The sequence below is a fragment of the Hemicordylus capensis genome, chromosome 1 (assembly GCF_027244095.1).
Source record: "Hemicordylus capensis ecotype Gifberg chromosome 1, rHemCap1.1.pri, whole genome shotgun sequence".
NCBI lineage: Eukaryota > Metazoa > Chordata > Lepidosauria > Squamata > Cordylidae > Hemicordylus > Hemicordylus capensis.
Window position 1 is genome coordinate 58428350 of NC_069657.1, and position 24524 is coordinate 58452873.

A 24524-nucleotide genomic window follows, 5' to 3' on the forward strand; every position below is an offset into this window, starting at 1 on the left:
CACAATACCTTTGTTAGTCTTGAAGGTGCTACAGACCTCAGATGCTATTGAGAGAGTATACCGGCACAGCATACACTTGGTGATTTTGAATTAACTGGTATTACTACTTCCAGTATTTAAATTTTACAGTAATCAGTATGGATCAATGTGCGTTTTGCAGTCCTCTCTTCCAGCAGAGCAGCAGTGCAACGGCTCCTGAGCGGTGGAAGAAGATAGGTTCTAGCTGAGATGGCCCTTTTCCTTTCTTAACTTACCATCCAGGGCCAGGGGAGAGAAAACCTGATATCAATGTATAGCATGGCTTTTGTGTGTGTTTGAGGTTTTCCTGGGTAGTATTTTAAACAAGCACGCAAACAATGCCTTGTTCACCTGCAGCAAAAATGAAGTTTTCAGGTACATTAGGACTAGTGTCCACTTATCAGATGTAATATGTAGACCTATATTACCTTATACTCAGGAAACTGAAAGAGCTATTAAAAGGTATTTTGAGGACACAGGTAGTGCTATAGGTCTGCTAAAGGATGTACCACCTCACTTTTCCAATAAAGTTTTATAGCTGAAGAGAGGATCCACAGATGTTTTAGTAACAGCAACTCCAAAATTCAGATGTATTAATCAGTATAAAGCAGAAGGTCACAAGTGTATATCTTTATCCAAAATGGAGTAACTTTGATGTTCCTATCTTGCCGATACTTTTAGGTGCTTTAGATTAGTTCCCAGCATATCATGTCTCTCACACACAGTAGTTATCCCTTTAAAACCTTTCAACCACCTCAACAGACCTGAACTATTTCAGTGCCTGTGGATATCCACATTAGCAACTGTAAGCACAGCATCAGGAGTTCAAGCAGAGCAAAGTCATGAAATATTGTGCATTTAATACACACACACTTTATGAGGTTTATCATATTTTATACCACCTGATATGTACATCTCTAGAAGTGTATAAAGTTTAACACAATATAAAACAGAGTAAAAACAATTAAAATTTCACAAAATACTATAAAAACACAGTCTGATAAAATAAAAACAAGTTAAACAGTTTTTCACTTAAAAGCCTGTTACACCATATGCTTTCTAAAAGCAAACAGAGAAGGAAATGCTCGTATTTCAACATGGAAATGCAGTTATTCCAAAGCCCCGGTCGCAAGTTACCACCAAACAAAACAAATGTTCCAACTTTATTTCTAAAACATTTGTCCTTGCACACCTGTTGTCCTGCAAGTCAAACTACTTCATGCTATCCCACCTTAAAGAAACAAAACATCACTGGAGATACAATCTAGGTTGAAGGAGGACTTCTTCACACCTCATGATTAACTGATGGTCAGAATTTTGTGGTGTGTTTCCAGAAGGAGAATCTAATGGCTGTGTTTTGAGCAATCTGAAGGAGCCCATACCATGACAATTCTTCCTACTTTCACTTCACTTCCAACAGCCATCACTTTCAGACCCTGTGTCTCTGAGCCAAAATGGCAATGCATACTATGTATGTGTTACAAGCAATTCAGTCAGTTCTAAAAAATTTGCCTTTCAATACATGTTACATGTTGGAGAAGTTGCTGCTAGATATCTGACTCAGTATATGGCAGCTTCCTATGTTTTTTTAATAGTATGAATATATTGTAGCAGGTGACTAATTTTCAAGTATTGCTGTGGTAATTACCCCTGGTAACTGAGCAGAGACACCTTTTAAAGTGGCGATTCTCTTATATTTAACAGGGGGAGAGCAACATGCTCTATCCAACCTCAGCACAGCATCCCTCCAGTGGCTGTTGCTGGTATCTGCCTTATACTTCTTTTTAGATTGTGAGCCCTTTGAGGACAGGGAGACATTTTATGTATGTATTATTTATTTTTCTACCGCTTTGAGAACTTTGGTTGAAGAGTATAAGTATTTGTAGTATTAGTAATTATGGGGGAGGGGGAGAGTTAATGTATAAGTTGCTGTTTTGAGGGTAATTGGTCTTAAGGGTTGTACATTTAAAGAACCTTTCATAGTTTTCTAAAACTGACTGTATAATATGTAATTATGGGTTGTTGTTCATTTTTGTGAATGTTAACCAATATATTTTGGAATCATCCAACCTATATTACACCAATTTTGTTTGTATAGTCAGTATGCTATATAAACATTTGATTCAACCAACAATTGAATCAAATGTTTAAATGTGATAACACTGCAAACCTTATGTGTCTTTATGCAGGACAGTTATTAGGACATCACTATTGTACCAGAACAGAGTCCAACTGCAATTGAACAGGAGTTATCTTTAGTTCTGTTAACTAATAAAATCCTTGATTTATTGCACTTTATATATAAACACGCACACATATACACATGACACTTCTCCCATAACATATTTCTACAAGTAATGCAAGAGCAACCAATAATAGAGCCTGGAAGCTATAGCGGGCTTTGAGGAACAAGCATTATAGGGATTAACAGAAAAGACTAAATATTTACAAACTTATAACTGTACAAGCAAAATTTGTATTCTACATTACTTTTACATAATAATGGTAATGCTAAAGGTTTAATTTCCCTACCTAGAGAAGAGTTTAATAACTATTTGCCTTCTTTTTAACCAATAGTTGCTTACATGAGAACAAATCTCAAGTTTTGAATATTTTGATCTTTGGATGTTTTTATTGATGTAGATTTCATCCAGTGAAGTCTAATTCATACACCCATAACTGCCATTAAAACATTGCTGTTTTGAGAGCATTTCCTAAAAAAAATACAATTTTCAAGTCATAAGTACAATGTTCAAGACATTTCCCCACTTTATGGATGTATGTTTGAATGCTTGAAATATTTCCATTTTTGAACATTTTTGCCCTGAAGTACACATCCATACATGCAAGTCCCATGACTTCGCAGCATTTTTCATTTTCTCTGTCAGTAGATTGGTAAGTAGATTATATAGTCTAGAAAGAACTACAAATGGAACTAATCACATTTTGAACAGCTTAAGATGTTCACACCCTGTGTACATAAGATATTTAAGACAGAGAGATCATTCAGTACAGTAATTTTATTCCAAATGATCAGATTCAACAAGCTGCTACACAAATATAGCAGGGAATAGGAGCATGAAGAAAGATGCAAAGAAATGAGGAAAGGTGCCAGGAACAAAGCCTTAGCCCCACAGATAACATAGCTATTCAAACTTGTGCACGGGTGGTTGTGTTTGTTTCATTTCAGCTATGTGGTCCTCTGGCAGTTGCATAGAGTCAATTGTGAGAGGGATGTGGTGTTTTTGTGGAGCACTGGGTACAGCCCTCCACATTTAAGAGCAAGCATCTTGGAGAAATGTCTAGCAAACAGCTCTGTTCCACTTGTCAGACACAGAGCCCATTCTCATGACATGGGCTACCTGGGTAGGAGAATTAATCCAGGCAGCTGTTGTCATTTGAGCCACCAGGAGGCCGCCTGACCCAGCTGCTCCAGACCCAGGTAGCCCAGACCCACTACCTGGGTCAAAAGTGAGGTAGGAGTGAAACTGAGCCCATCCTACCTCGTGTTTTGGTCATCTGGGCTGCTGCTACTTGTAAAGCTGTTCCTGGGTAATCAACAGCCATTTTAATCACAGATCAGGGATTGGGGGCAGGCAGAGCGGTGCTGCTGCAATGTTCCACTTGTCAGTAGTTCCACTGCTTGTGCAGTGCATTGTGGGGTCACAGAGGACCCAGTGTGAGCTTCTCCCCTCTCATCTGGGCTTTGGAGCTCACCGCTGCGCCAGCTGTGCGAGCATGGGAGCGGCAGAGCCCAGAGGTGGCTCTGATCCTGCCTTCATCCCAGCCCAGCCCACTTTGGTCATGAGAACAACCTTACTGGATCACATACATTAGGGAACAAAAATACTACATTGGATGGCTAGCCATAATGTTTTGAGGTTTGACAATAATAATTATTTATAAAGCTTGTTTTCCACTGGGACTAGTGAGGCATGAGTCAAAGTGAATTCCAGATGATAAAGTACGGTTAGAGAAAACAGCCCAGGATCCAGAAACAAAAAACCCAAATTTACCCACAATGAATTGCTTTGAGTTTGTGTTTCCCAAACACCAACCCACTATGCCTTATGGGAAACCAGTTCTGAGCCAGAGACAACTTTCACAAAAACAGATAATAGGGCATGGGGGCCTGCTGTTAAAAAGTAGCTCTTTAGATCCCAGCCAGATTTCAGACCACAGTGTGAAGGGCTGAAGGCTCACAATAGTTAGCACTCTCCTAATCACATCAAGCTGACAGTAGAAACAAAGTTTATAATCCCATATAAGAATTAGGGCATCTCAAAAGCAAATATTTCTAACTTGCTACATATTTTCAAAATCTACTTTTCAAAGTTCTATTTTTATAGGAAAATATGTTTATCACATCAGCTACACGTAAAAAGTAATAATACAAACTGGACAATACTGAAAAAAGCCTTAGCTTCTTGGCTTGCTTCAATGTTTCATAGAAATTCCTTAAAATCAAGTGGTAGAGATCTATCCCTTCAAATCAAGTGGGATGATTGCACACTGAACCAACTAGGCCTTGCTGTAGCACTCCGTGATTAATTAAAAATCAATGATTTCAGTGTCCCTGTTTAGAAAATGTAGCTTAAGATATAATTCCTATTTATGAGTGGAATATTGGGTTAAATACATGTAAGTGTTCATGCTATATTTTACCCAATATTCTACTCACAAGTGCAAAGTATTAGTGACCCCACCACCAAAATTGTCTATATGAAGCATTCATTTTAATGCAGTTTAGCAGCATCTCCTCATACTTGAGCAAGTCACAGCGATTCATTTCAAATGCAATAATATTCTACAGAAGAGCAGGTGCTGATCGTCATATCACCAAAACACTGCCCTGGATCTCTAAACCAGTGATCTCTCTAATCTTTTCCATCTGTGTGCAGAATGAGTTTTGTTCTGGGCAGCAGTATCAAGGCAGTGTGTGCACATGCATTCAGAGTGGGACCTTCCTGATTAAACCTGAGCGGGGCCTAAAATTAACTGAGTAGACTTCAAAAAATGTGTGCGCACACACCTTAGAGAGAACACTGCTCTAAACCCCTTAGAGGAGCTATTCAGATGACACTGGGAGCCACTGCCAGAAAGAAGCAGAAGAGTGCCCTTGCTTGAGCAGAAGCAAGCTCATACTAGTAGTTTTGGATCCAAGTCATTGACTTATCATGTCTGACACTAGAGGTATGGCTGGACAGGCAAATTACTAGATCAGTTCTACTTGATTTGTTAGATTTAATACTGTATATGGTATATCTGCAACGTGTCTGGGAAAACAGAAAATGTTTTAAATGAGATCTGAAATGCACAGGATTTCAAACTATAATGGAAACCTTAAACTTGTTATTTCTGTATACACAAATTGGTGCATATGTTAACTCATCTCTGCCCATTTCCAACAGTAACATTTAAAATTGAGCTATGATACATAATTATGGATAAACAGGAACACTCCTACTAAAAACCTATGTACAACTGCTAAGCATTTCAATTGAACCAGGAAACTGATCTAACTAGCACATTTTATTTTGCGTATACCTTCTCTGAACTACTAATCCTTTAAAACACCGTACATTTTTCCTAACCTATGAACATTTAAGACAAATATTTTTATTTCAAAAGGCAAAGCTTTGGAATGACTGTAGAACGGAAAGATAACTAGAGTAGCTGGTATACCACAGCTCAGCTATCACATTATAAAGCTTTGTTGCCCTTCAAAAATATTATTCAAAAAAGGTAAGTAACCTTTTATTTTGGATTTTTTTTACTTGTTTTTGGTCAAACACATATTTGACAAAATATAAAATGAGGTAATGTGTTTAGCTTCCTTATCCTTGCCCATAAGTGATAGCTAGAATACTTGAAATACACATACAGCCTTCCATTTAGTAGGTAAAATATTCTCTTCCTTCTTAGTGCACCACTTCAGAAAGTCAACTTAAAACAGAAACATGACTTCCTGGATATCAAAAGGAGTACAAATAAGCTGTAAAGGGATTCCTAAATCTATTTGCCAGCAATACAGTTGTTTATAACATAGTTGGGGAATGCAGCACATTAGCAGATAATTATGTATGAACTCAGCACTGGATGGTTTAGGTTAAAAAATAGGGCTTGGCTAGGAACGAGATTAAGTTCAAATGTCTTTTAAAAAATACAAATAATGCAAAACTGTCTTAAAAATGCAAATAATGCAAAACCGTGTTTTAAAAGCTTTGTTTGCTCACCATTTTGAAACCAAATTCAAAATGTAAAGACTGAAATTAAGGCATTTCCACGATTAAGCTGTAAGCCTTTGAAGGTGAATGTATGCAAGTATCCAGCAGCAGCTACTAGCTTCAAGTGTGCTTCATCATTCAATTTTCAGCATTCATTGTAGTGACTAATGTACTTCTGTTTCTTAGAGTACTTCTGATGGTAAAATCCAGAATTCTTTTGAACTTCTCATAAGACTTTGTTATTGGAAGCTCTAAACAGTTAAGGTGTCTCTTTCCAATGGGATATTTTATATGCAGGAACATAATTGTGGGCTCAGGATCAAAGCCAATGGGTGGAATACTATGGCTGCCAGTTGCAAACACCAAGATATCCTCCAGGGTTACTGCTGATTCACCACCTAGACCAAGAAATAGGAAGCATTTTGATTAGTTGCAAACAATATTTACTTTGTTGCCAGTAGCAAGGAACCAAAGTAATGATAGCCATCACTGCAAAAGTACTCCATTTAACTGCAGAATGGCACTAAAAAGCAAAGAAGAATTCTGGCTTAGTAGTTCAGCAATAAAAGCACACATATTCCAAGGGTACATTCCTATTTAACTAGATTAATCTTTTGTTGCCTACTTTCCAGTAGGCTTATGAGATCACCTGGCATTCCATGTGCATGTCCGTCCCTATCAACTTTGCAATGCCTGGACCAATATGAACCAAATCACATACAGTTGTAGCGACACCTCAACGGCATAGTTTGTGATGATATCTACCCCCAGTTCAATATGGCAATGTGTAAATTTTGAAGCACAAGTGGGCTAACTTGAGAACTGCCTATAATTTGCTATAGCTGTAGGGACACATAGGGATGCCCCAATGGTGCATTTTGTGATGATGTCATCCACCCCAATCCAAGATGGAGAACATGTGAACGTTTGAGGTAACTTGTGGACCGCCTAACCAATTTGAACCACATTTAGTCTAGTTATGGGGATAGTGAAAGGAAAACAGGTAGATTAGTTCTTACTAGAACAATTTGTTTTTCTTACCTTCTGTCTCCTGTAAATAACCCATCCAGAAATCAAGACTTCTGGCTTTATCTGCTCCAAGTAGACCATGGCTTGTAAAGAGATCACCAAGAAGTTTTGCTGAAAGTTTCTCAGGCTTATAGCATAATATGCTACAGAATGCATCAGGATTCATCTGCATTTTTTCCAGTACCCCAAGTGTTTTCAAGCCTTGTCTAAAGCTGTTGGGGGTGGGGGGAGTGGAATATGCATAGAAACCAAACAATGCTATGAAATTATTATATATATATTTTAAAAGAATGAGAAATAAGACACTTTCCCTCTCAGATGCTGTCAGGTTGATTTCTCTCTTCTTTGTATTATAAATACTAGTTTAAATTTCAAAACGCAAGAATTCACTGCCTTGTCCTGAATTTTGCTGAAATGATGAAAATTCATTTTTCTTTCATATCCCTGTGTTTTTATGAGCTACAGGAGCTAGCAAGAACATTCTTTCTAGAGCTGATACTAGCTCCTGCTCTTCTTAATTAATGGTTTCTCAGAACTACTAAATGCTGCTGGAAGCTTCTCATAGTGAAATAAAGCCACAGAGTCTCCTCCCTTGATCGGACCCTTGACTGTCAACACGTTTCACAGTCAAAGCTATATTTAAGCACACATTGAGCTCAGTAATTCAAAACAGATTCACCTATTGCCTAAGCCTTTTTGTATAGTTAGTGGCATGTTTGTTTCACACTGCCCCATGTGATCAGACAAGACCCTTTTGCTCATGAAAGGTGGCCTAGGGTTTCTGCCGATTCTCCTCCTACTGCAGCCCTCCACACCATTCTGGTAGATCTCCTGACAGTCAGACGTGACTTTAAGGGTTAGGGTGCAGCTCGGAGGAGGGAGTGAGAAAGCACTGCCACGCAAACAGTTCTTGGAATCCAAACCTTCATGCCTTTGGTAGTAATACTTTCGAGGGGAAAGCAGTTTGGCACAAATCACTAGAACAATTATTCTTCATAAAAGAATAAATCACTAGAACAATTATTCTTCATAAAAAGGAACAGAGCATATAATTTGAAAAGTTACATATGCAGAAGATAGACAGCCACCATGTAAAGTGGTGACATTATTCTAGTCTATAAACTGAAAATGATATAACAAGTTGGGTTCTACAGGTGCTCTGACAGGTATCTTCCAGACTGCATTTGGCCCATATGAAGGTGCAGAGTCCTCCAGTCTATATCTCAGGCTCTGCTTATAGCCCCACCACTGACTGAGATCTGGTCCTCTGGTGGGGACTAGAGACAGGGTCTTTTCAGTTGTGGCCCCTTGGCACCAGGGGTGTGCATGGACCGGTCAGGATCAGTCTGGAATTCGGCCGGTCCGGCGGGCGGGGGAGTAGTTTGGCTTTAAGGGCGGGGGGGGTAGTACTTACCCCCCTGCTGCTCTTCCCCCTCTGGCGCTGGACTTTGCTAAAATGTTTTTGGGGTGGCAGAGTTCCTCCCTGCCGCCCCTGCCCCCCGTCGTCTCCCGAGAAAACAAGCAGTAGAAGCTGGCGCCATGCATGCGCCTGTCATGGCACGCCCGTTGCTGCTGCGTGCCGCAACGGGTGCATGTGTGGCACCAGCTTCTACTGCTTGTATTCTCGGGAGACAACGACGGGGGCAGGGAGGAACTCTGCCACTCCAAAAACGTTTTAGCAAAGTCCAGCGCCGGAGGGGGAAGAGCAGCAGGGGGGTAAGTACTACCCCCCCGCCCTTAAAGCCACACTCCCCTCAGTGCCGGACCACACCTCCGTGGTTCCGTGCACATCCCTACTTGACACTGGAATGCCCTCCCAGATGGGATTCCCTATGCCTCCTCCCTTAGGGTTTAAACAAGTAAACTTAAAAAGACCCATCTTGTCAGAGGCATTTTAGCTTTTATTCTTTCTCCGTTTCAAACAGGTTTTTAATTGGGCTTTGTTTTAAATGGAATTTTATTAATTTTATATTTTTTATTATCTTTGTGAGCCACTCTGAGGCACTGGAGAGGCTGGATACAGGCGCGTAACAATGATCGGGCAAGGGGAGACAGTTGTCTGGGGGCCCCACTGCCTGGAGGGGCCCCCCAGAGGCACCTCATGTGACTCCCCATTGCCCCCTGCCCAGTCCCAAGGCCCCTCAGCCACTTACCCTGTTCGCCGTCTCTCCAGCTCGTTCTCCTGGCTGGCAATCGAGGCAGCAGACAAGCTGCAAAGAGCTCCTTTTCTCCCGCCTCTCAGCTGATCGGCAGGTGGGCGGGGCTTCCACGGAGGCCTCGTGTAGGCCTCTGTGAAGCCTGAACTCCAGTAGGGCCCAAGCCAGCCAGGAAGGAGGAGGCAGCCAGAGTGGCCACCACTGTTCTCTGCAGCAGAAGACCCCTTGCTGCCAGGTAGAGTGTGAACTCCTTTTTGTGGTTACCTTCCTTCCCCCCCCCCCATATAGGCATCTGCTTGCCATAGGGCTTTGATATGGGGGGGAGGGACTGAGAAGTCTCTGAATATTTATTTTTAAACAGCTTGGAAAATTTGCTGGCTTAAAAAAAACTATCTAAAAAGTCCTATAAGTGGCTTGTTTCATGGCAAAAAATTACAAAAACTTCTGGAAGAAACAGTATTATATTTATTTTATTCATTCATTCATTTATAAATGCACTTATGTTCAAGTTGTTTTGCAACCCAGAAGGTCTGAGTGAGAACTGTGAAGCATGTCTTGTGCTTTTATTTTATTTTATTTTTCTTGTGTGTGAACTGCTCCCCAATAACTTGCAGGGACTTCAGGGTAAATCTCGCCAACATGTGAATGCAGCACCTCTATTCCAGAGGAGATGTGTGTTAAAGGGCTTTAAAAGCCTCCTGTGAAAAACCTCCTGGAATCAAACTTGACTGAATTTGTTCAGAATTCTGAGAAAACAAACATAGGCTCACCCTGCATGGTTGAAAGTCTCCTTTGCTAATCTGCAGCGAGGGGGCCATTTTAATCATTCATCTTTCTAGTGTGTTCTAGGCATTAAAAGTAAAACAGATGTATAGTACTCAATGTATATCACTATATATTATGACGTTTGCGTGTGTGTATTCAGTGAAATGTATTTCCAGGCAGCATACTTATTTTGGAATATCAGACTTAAATCCTTGGGGGCCGGGGTGTGCGGAGGCCCTGGACTTTGAGTGGGGGGGGGGCATTTTAAAATCTCGTCTCTGGGCCCATTCCAACCTTGCTACGCCCCTGGCTGGATACAAATACTTTAAATACATAAAGCAAACCTTTCAAAAGTCAAAAGTGTTCTCCTGATGACATGGTAATTCAGTATCTCATTCACCAACATATCCTTATCACAGAGAGCTGTTACAAGTTTTAAACATCCAACGGTGGTGAGATAGTCAGAACAATCACTCACTGCTGATTCCAAACTGCTCAGAGTTTCTGCAGATTCTATCTAGGGTAGAAAATAAAAATTGGCTTATTTGTTAAATAAACAAACCATGCATTTCAAAATGATAAATGAAACCTCCTAATCATTGCACATCTTGTGGCTGTTCAGCTTTGGCTAACCATCAGGCTGATACATTGTCATCAGCACATCTCTGATGGGAAATACACACTTTCCATACCCAATTTAAAGATGTTAAAAATTAGATGCTACTACTTGTCCTAAGACACGTACCTACAGTTGTTACACAGGTGTAAAAAAGTTTACCTGTTTAATTATCTGCAAAACATCCAGATCAGCAATATCTTCCATAGTTGCTTTCACATTCTCTGTGCCATAAACAAGGCAATTAAACAAGGTTCTGGAGAAGAAGCTGGGGGATGGGCCTCCATGAACCAGAGAAACTGCAATCATTCTTCCAGCTTCATAGTAGAGATTATCTTTAAGAGCTGTAAGTACAAATCATGTAAATCAACTACTGAAGTTGGCAAGCACAGCTTGAATAAAACTTGATTGAACAGACTACAAGGTCCATCTAATCTAGTATTCCGCTTCTGACAGTGGCCAGCAAGCTGCTACTGGGAAGGTTGCAAGCAGGGCATAAAGGCACCTGTCTGCTCACTCTTGTTCGTCTCCAACATCTGGTATTGAGTCTCAAACTGGACCTGTGAACATAGGAGACTCTATTTAGCTTTTGTGGCAAATAGCCACCAATGGGCCTATCTTCCAGGAATTTGTCTGTTTTACAGCCATCTAAGCCAGCAGGCATCACCACATATTTTATTAGCAAATTCCAGTTGTGGGTTTACACCGTTTTGGCAATACAAGTTTTGAAAGAAGTGCAGAGAACTGATGCAGTTCTTCAATTCATAACACAAACTCACTTTTTAAAAATTTTATTTACTTTTTGCATGTTCAGGCTGACTTTCATCTTATTGACCCCAAGCAGTATACAAAGAATTAAATCATCAAAACAGGTTTTTAAACAACTAGGATTAAAGCAAATACACAGAAGCAAATAAAAGTATATCTAGAACAGCATCTGAGCCATTTTTGGAAGGGCGGTATAGAAATTGAATGAATGAATGAATGAATGAATAAACAAACAAACAGCAGCTAAAAATTTCTCAAAAATCCCTTCATTGTCCAACAGCCTGGAGGAAGAGCATTGTTCACAAGCCACATACGCCCCACCCCCTGCCTTCAGGCTGAAGCAGCTCTCATCAGCTCCTGTTCCCATCTGGGGGCACCTATGAAGTTTCTCAAAAGGATAACACCCACTCCCACTTGCTATAGCCCTGCTCTCACTGGGCCTGCTGCAAAGGCTAATCACTAAAATGGAGGCTAGGTTGCTCACTAAATTTTAGTGCTAATCACTAAAATGGAGGCTAGGCTCCTCACTAAATTTTAGTGCTAATCACTAAAATGGAGGCTAGGCTGCTCCCCCTATCAACAAAGGTGTTTACTGCCTGGACTGAACCAATAAACACAACTCAGAATGTCTTCCCCCACTGCATTTGGAGCTGCCACCCGCACTGCCAATTGCTTTAACAGATATTTTTGAACCTCATAAAGCAACAAGAGAAGCCTGCACTGCAAACAAAGTCACAATTGTTTGGCAAGATCAGGATTTCTGTTAATGTTGCCGAACATAACTCAAATAATATTAATATTTGATGTTCAAAAGGTGGCAAGCTATATGATGATAATAATAATAATAATAATAATAATAATTCAGTTTCTATACCGCCCTTCCAAAATGGCTCAGGGTGGTTTACACAAAGAAATAACAAGCAAATAAGATGGATCCTTGTCCCCCAAAGGGCTCACAATCCAAAAAGAAACATAAGATAGACACCAGCAACAATCACTGGAAGTACTGTGCTGGGGGTGGATAGGGCCAGTTACTCTCCCCCTGCTAAATAAAGAGAATCACCACGGTAAAAGGTGCCTCTTTGCCCAGTTAGCGAATACATACTTTCATTTAATCATTAAGAGTTTCTGACTAAAAGCAGATAATTTCTGACTGTTACTGTGCAATTGACACTCTATCAAACAAAGCTGCAGCGCTGCCACTTCATCATCTGCACATGCATCAAAAATGCCTCGCAACGTGGCAGTACACTGTATTTTGTAGCGAGATAATTTCATTACGAAAGTGGTCTGAACAGCCCTGAGCCAATGAACAACCTCATTGTGAATCTCACGACTATGTTTTCATTGTTTGTTGTGTTTTGCTGGTGGTAAGAGTTCTGTGCCAGACTTTGTGTTATTTCATAAAATCTTTTATGCTTTCAAACTAAATTGTGTCAGATAATCTTTTAAAATGTTAAGAAATATAAAAGTTTGATTAAACAAAGTAGTTGTACTTACGTGCCTGCCATGTATCGCTTCCCCAGAAAGGGAATCTTGCACCCCCAGGGGGTGCATGCACCCCAGGATAAGAACCACTGATTTAATGGATATTTAACTTGGGAGCCAGGCCAGAACCCATAGCACCTTGCTCCGAAACACGACAAAAGGGGGGGGCACAGTGTCTGGCTTGTTGTGCATCCTGAGCATACAGATATAGGAATAGTGCATTGTTCATGCAATATATCCAACAGCCATACACATAAGGGGTGTGGACAACGTATTAGCCAACAATCTCAGTCGAACATTGCATTACGACCAATGCCACGAGTGGGAGATCAAGGACTCTTGTCTCTAAAAGGTCTTCAGCATGTGGGGATGTCCAGCAGTGGACTTATTTGCAACTGCTGCCAACAAAAAATGTCAGAAATACTGCTCACGTGCAGAAATAGGTGAAGGATCGCTGGGTGATGCGTTCCAACACGGAACAAGAGCCTCCTATACCTTTACCCGCCACAGCCTATAAGTTCTAGCTCAAATTCTAGGAGACAATACAACTTGCATACTGGTGACGCCATGGTGGCCGAAACAGCCGTGGTTTGCACTGCCGCTTTGTCTTCTGAAAGGAAGCTACCACAGGTTCCCACTTATCCCAGACCTTCTGGTGAGAGAGAAGGGAAGGGTACTGCATAAAGATGTAAAAACTCTACGGAGACTGAAGTGTTCAATTTTCCTATAGCAGTAAACACTGTATGCACAAACAGTATATACAAATAGCAGCTGCTTAAAAAAGGTAAGTATAGCTGATAGCAACACACATTGGAATAATCTGGGTTCAAATTCTTGTTCAGCAACACAATTCATGTGGTGATCTTCAGCAAGTCACTACCTTTCAGTCTAACCTATCCCATTAGGCTGCTGTGAGGATAAAATGGAACAACTCATGACCTCTGTCCCAAACATCTTAGAAAAAAGAAGAAACTCTGTAACAAAGTTACCCCACATCATATATTTCAAATATTTACAGTTTAGGTTTACCTTGAGAATCAAAAGACAAGTTCTTTGAAGAACTACCTTCAAAGAGTGACGAGTTCTGAAGGTGAAGCATCAGTAATAGAAAGAAGTCTTCCTTTGATGAATGACAGATATCCAGTTCTATTTTACTCTTGCAGTTTACGTAGTTTACTTCAATAGTATTGGCAGGATTGAAGTTCCGCTTCTGAAATGCTTTTAAGGCACTATCCCAGATGTTTTGTCTATTGATATTCAGTCTTGTAGGTTTGGTATTAATCTGTGATCTTAGTTCCCTCAGTATATTGGAAACTTCTCTTTTTTGCATTCCAAGTTGCCTATACAACATAAAGTTAATGCTTTGATTAGCGTAGCATCCAATTATAAGCAGCAAGAATTCTGAAACTGTATAGGTATCTGCCATGGATATTCAGATGTTATAATAAATCAAAATTGGAAATGCAGCCGTTTGGCTCAATGAAATTTTACACTGATAATTCAGAGAAACTTTCAGTATTATGTATGAAGCTACAGAATAAAATAATTCAGTAAGGCTTCATGGTTTGCCATAGAGCTGCTAATTGATGTTTTTATGGATATTTTAAACTGGTTTTTATATGTTTTAACTGTTGAATTCTTGGTTTGTTTTATGCTGTAAACCTCCTAGAGACTTTGAAAGTGAGTGTTTCAAAAATGTACTGTATTAAATAAATACAATAAAAAATAGTGAGACATCTAGAATGATGGTAGAGACAAATCAAGCCAAATCCAACTGAACACAAGCTGGAGTCCAACTATGGGCCTACTCTATGGCAGCCATTACAGCAAGAAGTCACTTTGCCATCATTGTGACCGCAGAAAGCTGTCCAATACAGCTTTTCTTTATACTGCAGAACTCCTCAGGAGTCCCATTAAGCAGGACTCCATTCTGCTCAAAAATGGCAGCTGTCAACTCTCTATTGAAGAAGCCTTTCCTTGACCTCTCTATTTTGGATAATTACCAGCACTCTCTATTACAATTTTTGGGTAAAGTGCTCAAACCTGTATTGGCAACCCAGTTTCAGAGACACCTGGTTGATACCAACTATCCAGACTCATTTCAATCTAGTTTCCAACCAATTTTGGGAGCAAATCGGTCTTGGTTACTCTAGCAGATTACAAACAGCAGGAACTAGACAGGAGTGTGTCCCTGTTGGTTCTGTCAGTGAATTTTGATACTGTCAACAATGGTACCTTTCTGGACCACCTTGCCAGGATAGGGCTAGTAGACAGTGAGGCTGTTCACATATGCAGCCATGCCCAGGCTTGGGCAGCACCAGTCATGTGGGTACACAAGCCACACAGCTGTGATCACTGCTGGATCGTCGGGGGTGGGGAGGCAGGTGCTATCCTGCTTTCCCTTTGCCCGCCCTCCCCGGTCCAGCAAAAGGTCATGTGAATGACCTTGAGTGCCTTGAAGGCCTCCAGTCCTTCCTAGGGAACAGCTTCCAGAAGGTAGTGCTGAGAACTCTCCTGCTGTGGCCTTTGTTTACAGTGTCCCACAGGGTTCTGCCTCTCATGCCATTTAACATACAGAAATCACTGGGAGAGTTGGGTGTCACCAACATGCAGGTGACACTCAAATGTATATATAAATATCATCATCACAGAGGCCATAAATATATTTAATAAATTTCTGGAACTGACAATGGACCAGATGAGGGTCAACAAGCTGGAGTTAAATCTGGACAGCACATTCTCCTCAGCAGGAAGCCTACCAACACTGGACAGGGTTGCACTTCCCTTAAAAGACCAGGCGCATAATTTGGGAGTGCTCTTCAACCGGCTTTACTCTTGGATTCTCAAGTGTTAGTTGTGGCTTGGGGAGCTTTGCAAAGCTTAGGCTAGTCTACCAGCTGTGCCTGTTTCATGACAGACCTGATTATGGTTATACATGCCCTTGTAACTTCTTATTTAGATTACTTAATGCACTTTATGTGGAAATGTCCTTGAAGTCCATTCAGAAACTTCAAATAACACAGAATGCTGCTACAAGGGTTCTCACTGGAGTTGAATGTCATCAGCATATTAGATGAATATTGAAGCAGCTGCACTGATTACCAATATTTTTCTAGATGGGATGATTACTTTAAAGCTCTAAACAGCTTTGGTTCTAGATACATTAAGGAATGCCTTTCTCCACATGTAATTGCTTCCTCCATAAGATTTACTAGAGAGGCCCTTTGCCACATCCCATCACAGATGGAAATTTCTGAGTAAGAATGTACATTTTTGGCAACAGCCTGCACACTGTGGAACTCCGTCCATGGAAAACATGTACAAGGCCCTCCTTGCCTTTAGATGCCAAATGAAGACCTGGATTTTTACAAGGCTTTAGAAGCAAAGAGCCTGTTTATGAATAATATCTGCTATTCTCTGTGTGCTCTGCTTTTGGTTTTGCAGCATAAGGCTTTTATTGTCAGCTTTAATTTTGTTATTGTTTTGATTGATGCAAGACCCCAACTCTCCCGAAAATGCAGATTTTATCTTTTAAAATATATGTCAGTGGACAGGCAGATGTCCATAGGAGTCTTTTTGGTAGCAGTCATTATAAAGAGTGCTAATCAGCACTTTGAATTGTGCTTAAGAACTGGCTGCTAAGCAGTGCAGTTGACATAACGTACAAGTAACATGTTTCAAAACACCAGCACTAGTCAGAAATCTTTGCAGCAGCACTTCATAATGGCTGGGATTTCAAAATGCAATTCAGAACAGCATGCTATATCTAGACTGGATTACTGTAACTAAAGCATGTGTGACTGCAGTCAGGTCCACCCTTTCCAGAAACATAGTTCAAAAACCAGCTTGTGAATGCACTCCTGGCCACAGCTGTCAGCTGAGCATTCAAGGGTCCAAAAACACTCCCAAACTTCCCTTAATCATTCAAGGGCAGTGCAGCCTTGTCCCAAACAGGCTTATACTCTCACTGTGTCAGACATTCTCCTGGTCAAGAGCATTTCTGCCTTGTCCAGATTTAAATTTCGTTTGCTCACAATAACCACATTGCTGGCCTCGGGGCCAGTGCCCTTCACAACCTCCTTGGACTGAGGTGGAAAGGTGAGAAAAAGCAGCACCTTATCTGTGTACTGATGTTAGCCAACTTCAGAGCGACTTCACAAATGCTTTGATGTTAAACAACAGAGGGGACAAGATGAACCGCCTATGGGATGTCACAGTCTAATGGCCCACTTAGAGTGGGGGAGGGGAATGAGGAAGGACTCAAAAGCAGTTTATGATTTATATAGGACAGTGATTCTCAAACTTGGGTCCTCAGGTGTTACTGGACTTCCATAATCCCCAACCAAAGGCCACTGAGGCTGGGGATTATGGGAGTTGAAGTCCAATAACACCTGAGGACCCAAGTTTGAGAATCCCTGATATAGGACATAGAGGTCAGGGCTGTTCAAAGACAAAAATCCCAATGGGCTAACACAAGCAGGTCTTTGAATCCAAGCCACTTTCACCCCCTTTTAAGACTCCATCATAAAATATAAAGACTGCCTGACTGCTTTATATTTACATACATTCTTCTTAGTGACAGGTTCCTCACTGAAGGACTGATCAAGGGGCATGGGGATATCAGTCTGTTGTTCGAAGAGGGAAGATCCAGTTGTGAACACTGAGTGAAGTCATTATGGCATATCATCTTTGGGGACCTGAAGGGGGTGGAAAAAGCTTTTGTTCTTGAACTGCACACAACAGTTCTCAAAAACAGTCCGATTCTAACCCAAATGTTCCTATTTTCAACACAATGGCCAAAGTTTAAAGCTAATAAAGGGACTTATACCAATGAGTCATTTAGGCACGAGAAACTACTTCTAGATTTAAAAAAAAGATCTATTGAATATTAATAAATCACTGTAGTTAGAACTATAAATTTAAATAGTACTAAGCACCACTCAAATCAAACTTCCAACAGAACCTTAAACATATTACATACAGATATATTTGTTGGTATCTTATGCTTGTTATTTTCTTAGGCCATGATTCAAAGAGACTCTTTAGATGTGTCCCAAGGTGTGTCCCCCACTCCCCAACACAGTGTCACAGGCTGCTTCTGAAGCTTTTGAGTTTTGTGAGTAGCTTATTAGATGCCATGAGGGGATGCTTCAGGAAGAAGGAGACTCTAAAGCACATGCAGAGTCCACATGGACCTTCAATTAAAGTTTCACTGCATTTAAATTTTTAAGACTCTATCTATAAATTGCCAATATCTCCCCAGTCAATTGCTAGATGAAGAAAATTACATGCCTGACTAGGAAGCCAAGATGTGATCCAGGAGACTGTCTAGGGCATTTGGGTGATGGATCTTCCAACAAACCATCTCCAATGTCTGTTTTTTCTGACATGGGCAAAGAGCGCTTTCGCCATTTCTGGCAGCTACCTGTACAATGAAATTCCCATGTTATTTTTCTAGCAAACCTTTACAAAGTTTCAATTAGTCCATATATTATAGATAGTAGTTTCATACCATTTGACTTGGCAAGGATGGTTCTACATTCTATACATTCCCAATTTTGTTCCCACGTTGTTAGTGAGGAACATGCCAAATGAGTTCCACTGGAACCACAATACTGACAGCGCTTTATTTCCCATTCGCTAAAAGATAGAAAGGGTATTTTAAAATCAAGATAGTTGAACCTAAAAATAAAATAAGCTTAGTTTGTGAGTTAGCTGTACAATCTCCATCTGACATTAATGTATTTTACAAGTAGTAGTGAATGGAACCACTCAGTTGCTATATTTTGACGTGCTAAAATGTAAGGTGGGGTGGAAGATTAGCAATATGCTTTTTCTACCCAGCACGGTTCCCTCTAAGTTGTGTGCATGCTCACAAGTTTTTGGATGTCTGCTCAGTTCATTTTTAGATCCCACTCAGGTTGAATCAGGAAGGCCCCATTCTGAATGCAGGTGTGCGCATACTGCCTTGATACTGCCGCCCAGAACAAAACTCATTCCACACAGAGATGAAAAAAAAAATTAGAGGGACCACTGCTACTTGGCCTTTATTGCAAAGAATATCCAAAAGGGATAACTACAAATGCACATTAAAAGTATTAAACAAATAAAGGAAAGATCCAAATACAACCAGAAAAATCCACAGTAGTGAACACATAACAGTCCTACTGATAAACAATCTACATTATTCCTCAAAACTTCCTGGAAAAGTAATGTTTTCACCACTCCATCAAGGCAGGCAAGTAGTGAGATGAGCTTCCCTAGGGAAGGCCTACCGCAGCTATGGTACCATGACTGAAAAGACTGTCTTGAATATCCAACTGCCAAACCTGACTGCAGGGGGATTTGGAACATGACCTAGGGCATTGATCAGAACATATGGATAGATAGATACATGCTTGCCCGAGTTCTGGAATTCGACATGAAATTTTCAAAATTGGCATCATTTATGCTGCAAAATAGTTTTCTTGAAGCTAGTGACTCTAATCTCCACCGTTTTTAGCAACAAGTACTCTATACCCCATCTTCGTCTTATTACAAACAGAAAAAGGTCCACCAAGTTGTTGACATTAAGGGTCACCCATTTCTTTGGCTTTATATATAATGGAATTATGTGGCCACTACCATGTCCAACTCATTTTTGACTGAATTGTGAACTGCAGTACTAACCTACACACCTAAAATCAACAAGAATTGTATATTGTACCTATCAGGCTCATTGTAGTCTCTCCCATTTTTGCAGAGGCATCTTCTGATATCACAGTGTTGGTAACATTGAAGAAGGTCCTGGTATGCATTCTCTTCAAGTTCCCAGGAGGCATCTCTGGAAACATCCAAACTTGTAATAAGAACACTGCAAATTTAGCCATTTTTGTTAAACTACTTGTAATCAGATAATTTGACCATCCAAAAATGTGCGAAGAATGTATCTGCAAGAAGTCAGTATCTCTGGTCAGTAAGTTTATCCTTTTGCAATTCAGACCTCTCAGCTAACAATCTTAATGGATCAGTGCAAAATCAACACTGAGGCCATTCACACAAGCATCCCAATCCAGGCTAGGGTAGCCTAGCCTGGGTTGGGCTGTTTGTGTAGAGCGCTGGAATCACTTCTGAGCCCAACACGTCCGCTGCTGTTAGCCCGACTTTCAACCCCAGGTTCGGGATCGTGTGTGCATGCTTAGATATTAAATAGTCAGTTTAATAGCACGGAGCCTGAGCGCACAATGAGTTGGCCGCCTAGAGAACCTGACTCACAGGGGAATCTGCCAATGTACCGTGCACATCCCACGGTGCATTATGGGATTCTGGAGACCGGGACTCATTTTCCTGGCCTCCAGGAGCAGTGTGGATCATGTGGGTGCACTGAAGAGGAGCTCCTTGCTCATTTTGGGGGGGTAGGTTCATCCCCCCCACACACACACCCTGACCCATGTTTTGGTTGTGAGAATGACCTTAATGTCTCTCTGCAAACCATTCTCCCCACCCCACAAGACAGGGAGATTTTTTTCAGGGTGCACACTCCTCGTTGGAATGATTTTTCACCTTCCTTCTGGCATGAATTATAGTTCTGCATGATGTATGTGCTGACCAAACCATGGCTACTGTCCTTTGCCTGCCTGCTCCTAGTTGTAAATCATCTATCTATAAAGAGGAAATGTGTTCTAATATAAAATAGACTATTTAATTGTATCTGATTTGACCACTGGTCTTATTATGCATTTGAATCCAACTTTTATTTTGTTGGGATCAGTCCCAATTCATGGTCCCATAACATGCATCTCTAGTTCTTAACCACTGATTCTTATAAATTTTATCTATAGCACTAAGCATTTTAAGTTCTGTACATTTTCCATCATATATTCACATTGTCTTAATATCAATATTGATTTCTATGAAGAAAAAACAGAACTCCTACTCAGTGTTCCCTCTAAGGCATGCACACAAGTTTTTTTTTAATGTCCACAGTTAATTTTAGATTTCACTCAGATTGAATCAGGAAGGCCCCACTCTGAATGCATGTGCGCGCACACTGCCTTGATACTGCTGCCCAGAACAAAACTCATTTCGCACATAGATGAAAAAAATTAGAGAGAGCACTGCTCCTACTGTCAATATAACCCGGTGAAACACACTGCAGCCCCAGATAATACATTAGAGATTTCAGAATATTTTGAGAAGTACTCACTTTTCCGGAATATGGATGCCCATTCGCAACATTTCATTCTGAAATTTCTCTTTATTATTACATACTGGGCATCTAAAGAAAAAAACTCCTGCACTCAGAGCTTGACACTGGGACCAGAAGAGAGAAATGAGCAATTAGTAAAATAGTCATTTACCCTGGAGATGGGGCACTATTTATTTATACTGAATAAAATGAAGTGAAATGAATACTAATATTCATATCCAGAATGTGACCTGCACACAGAACCTGACTTTGAATGCTTGGTAGAAGAATCTGGTAAGAACACAGAAATCTGCAAAATATCAAGTTTGGAGTGTGTCTTACAATTTTCTTCTGGTTTTCTAACAGACGATTTTCCCAAGCACATGCAACTGCATTTTCTCATATTCATCTCTTCTTTCCTCCCATCTTAAATTAAACTGAGTTCCTTGGAGGCAGGGCCTGTCTTTATTTGCTTATGTTACTCTAAAATGAACTATTATGCATTGTTCTCATATGCCAAATATACATGATTTGCCAACAGGTTTCTTATTTTGCTATTTCAAAGAATAATGGAATGTTAGAATTGGAAGGGATCATGGAGGTTCTATATAGTCCAATGCCCTGCTCAGTGTATCTCTAACGGATGGTTATCCAACCTCTAGGGAAAAGATCCCGCCACTGCACAAGGCAGACTATTCTACTGTTAAACAGGATTTTTATCCTTGGGTTAGGGCGGTATAAAAATGTGCTAAATAAATAAATAAATAAATAAATAAATAAATAAATAAATAAATAAATAATTTTCCTAGCAAGACCTATTTCATTATTTGACAGCATGTTTATTATATTTTATGTTCAAAAGAAATACTGGTATTATGGCATTAAGGACATACCTGCAAACATTCTCTATGAAACCAAGCATTTTTACAGCATGGACTTGTCAAAATGGCATATGATGGTGCATGTTCAATCAGTTCCAAACATATTGTACATTGTGAGGATCCTTTAGGGTTAGAGGGACGTTTTTGAGAGGGACGATGTTTCCAGCAATATGACCTTAAACAGAGTCAAAATTCCATCTAATCACACCATCTTCAGCACAAATGTCATGGTACATAGTCAATGCTAAATACTGCTAATAAAGCCAACAGTACTGCCAATAATTAGTTTAGTATTTGATTTAGAAACAAATCCTTCAGTATTGTGGCACTTTCAAAATGATTGTTCTTTTGTGAGCCAGAGCCTACTTTATTAGATGCATGGTCACCTGTGGATATGTATATAGAAACTCTGCATATAGAGAGAAATAAAAAGAAAAATGTTTTAGGTTTGTGGGTTTTGTTGTGTTTTTTTGGTAAACAAGTGACCAAAAAGGCAAGAGATAACAGCCAGTAAAGAAGTTCTCACTTCCATTTACTATCTCATGTCAAATTTTTAGCCTTGAACATTTGGCTTACATTTGTACTATTGGGACCATAGTGTCAGAGCAGCTCAGAGCATCAACATTTTATTATGTAAGATAAAGGAAAACTCGGAGCTTTGGTTATTCAATAAAAGCTGACCATATCTTTTCAGTATAAAGATTGCCCTTGCACGTTGACAAGTTAACATGAAGTTGTTAAATAAATCTCAACAGGAATTTTGGCATAATACTAATACTTAAGTTACTTTTGAAGTAACAACTCATTTTTTGGATTGAATGCAGATTTTAGTAGAAGACAACTTACGGAAAAGTTTCCCTGAATTGGAAAATGCATCCTCTCTCTCCCCCACAAGGAAAGTGGTAACTACGTTTGCACCTGGATATCACACAACCAACTGAAGCACCTTTCTTCTTACAGACAGTACATTTCTAAAACGAAACAATTAAACAAACCGAGCTATAGAAGTAAAAATTACATTAGGATTCTAAAAAGCAATACTATTTATCTACTTCTGTGTTTGTTTTAATAGGATAGACAACTATTGCTTTAAAATCCTGAACTATTTCCAAGGATTAAGAAAGAAGATAGAAAAGCAAAAACGGTTGTTTCATACAAATGCTTATAACATGCCATATGTAAGCCAGGTTACATATGGCATGCCACCAGGGGCTCCATATGGCATGCCACCAGGGGCTCCACATGCCATATGGAGCCCCTGGTGGCGCAGTGGTAAAACTGCCGCCCTGTAACCAGAAGGTTGCAAGTTCGATCCTGACCAGGGGCTCAAGGGTGACTCAGCCTTCCATCCTTCCGAGGTCGGTAAAATGAGTACCCAGAATGTTGGGGGCAATATGCTCAATCATTGTAAACCGCTTAGAGAGCTTCCTGCTATAGAGCGGTATATAAATGTAAGTGCTATTGCTAAATAATTCATAGTTCTATCCATCACCACACTGTTTGGTCCTTTCCTTTAATGTGTTTTATCAAAAGAAAAACAGGTTGCTCACCTGTAACTTTTGATGGCCTGGTATCATTCACAGCATTGGGCTCTGCGCCTGTGCAGTAGCCACCACAGAAGAATTCATCAGTTTCTTGAATCGCTCTGTAACCATGCCATTCACGTGTAGAGCGTGCTCGGTATCTTTTGGTTCCAGAGTGCTGTTTTCCTCAGTTCCTGGATGGACGACGTTGAGTTGAAGCTTAATCAGAAGTGGCAAGCAAGAAAAGAAGGTAAGATCATCTGATGAGCAGGGAGGCTGAGTGGGTGTTGTGAATGATATTGGGCCACCAAAAGATTAAAAGTTACAGTTAAGCAACCTTTTTATTTTTGTGGCGACCTATTAGCATTCCTGATACTGGGCGAGTAGTATCATTCCTGATACTGAGCTAGCTCCCAAAAGAAAGAAGGCGGGATTTAAAAGAACCTTCTTAAGGGCTGAACACCCAAAACTAACCTCAGCCACAGAGCGCATCTCAAGGGTGTTGTGTTTGATAAAGGGTTGATCAGAAGACCAAGTAGCAGCCTTTCGGATTTCAGTGATGCTAAATCCAGAGAGATGAGCAGCCAAAGTGGCCATTGCCCTTGTGGAATGTGCCTAGATCATAGAAGGCAGAGTAAGTCCTTGTTTTTCATACCAACCACCAGGACAAGCTCTGCCCCAAGATGGGTTGGCCTCTAGGGGGACCCCTAAAAAGTCACAAAAAGTCTTTTTGTGCAGAAGTATTTAGTGCGGGCCAGGTGAAACAAGAGTTCTTTGAACGTCCAAGGAATGCAAAGAAAGTTCAAGGGTTAACACTGGGCTGGAGAAAAAGGTGGGCAAGAATGTCTTGATTGATATGAAAATCCGACGCTATTTTAGTTAAGAA

General features: G+C 40.4%; 1 protein-coding gene and 1 long non-coding RNA gene across 9 annotated transcripts in view; one reads left to right on the forward strand and one right to left on the reverse strand.

Moving 5' to 3' along the window:
• Window positions 1-858: 858 nt before the first annotated feature.
• G2E3 (G2/M-phase specific E3 ubiquitin protein ligase) overlaps window positions 859-24524 on the reverse strand; it is a 108093-nt gene continuing 84427 nt past the window's right edge. For 6 of the 8 annotated variants that reach the window (XM_053282812.1, XM_053282809.1, XM_053282811.1 and 3 more), the window contains 12 exons: window positions 22962-23086; window positions 22128-22290; window positions 21253-21359; window positions 19774-19890; window positions 18580-18707; window positions 18360-18492; window positions 17633-17764; window positions 14097-14407; window positions 10974-11155; window positions 10540-10712; window positions 7287-7486; window positions 859-6643 (listed from right to left, as the gene is read on the reverse strand). In XM_053282812.1, the coding sequence (XP_053138787.1) occupies window positions 6384-6643; window positions 7287-7486; window positions 10540-10712; window positions 10974-11155; window positions 14097-14407; window positions 17633-17764; window positions 18360-18492; window positions 18580-18707; window positions 19774-19890; window positions 21253-21359; window positions 22128-22290; window positions 22962-23086 (2031 nt within the window). In that variant the 3' untranslated portion in view covers window positions 859-6383. The remainder of the gene's footprint in view (window positions 6644-7286; window positions 7487-10539; window positions 10713-10973; window positions 11156-14096; window positions 14408-17632; window positions 17765-18359; window positions 18493-18579; window positions 18708-19773; window positions 19891-21252; window positions 21360-22127; window positions 22291-22961; window positions 23087-24524) is intronic. The other 2 variants (XM_053282815.1, XM_053282816.1) reach the window with 2 other exon arrangements.
• Window positions 9430-24524, forward strand: part of LOC128339238 (uncharacterized) — a 48148-nt gene continuing 33053 nt past the window's right edge. Inside the window, exon 1 of the long non-coding RNA XR_008312920.1 lies at window positions 9430-9665. This is a non-coding gene — a long non-coding RNA (uncharacterized LOC128339238). The remainder of the gene's footprint in view (window positions 9666-24524) is intronic.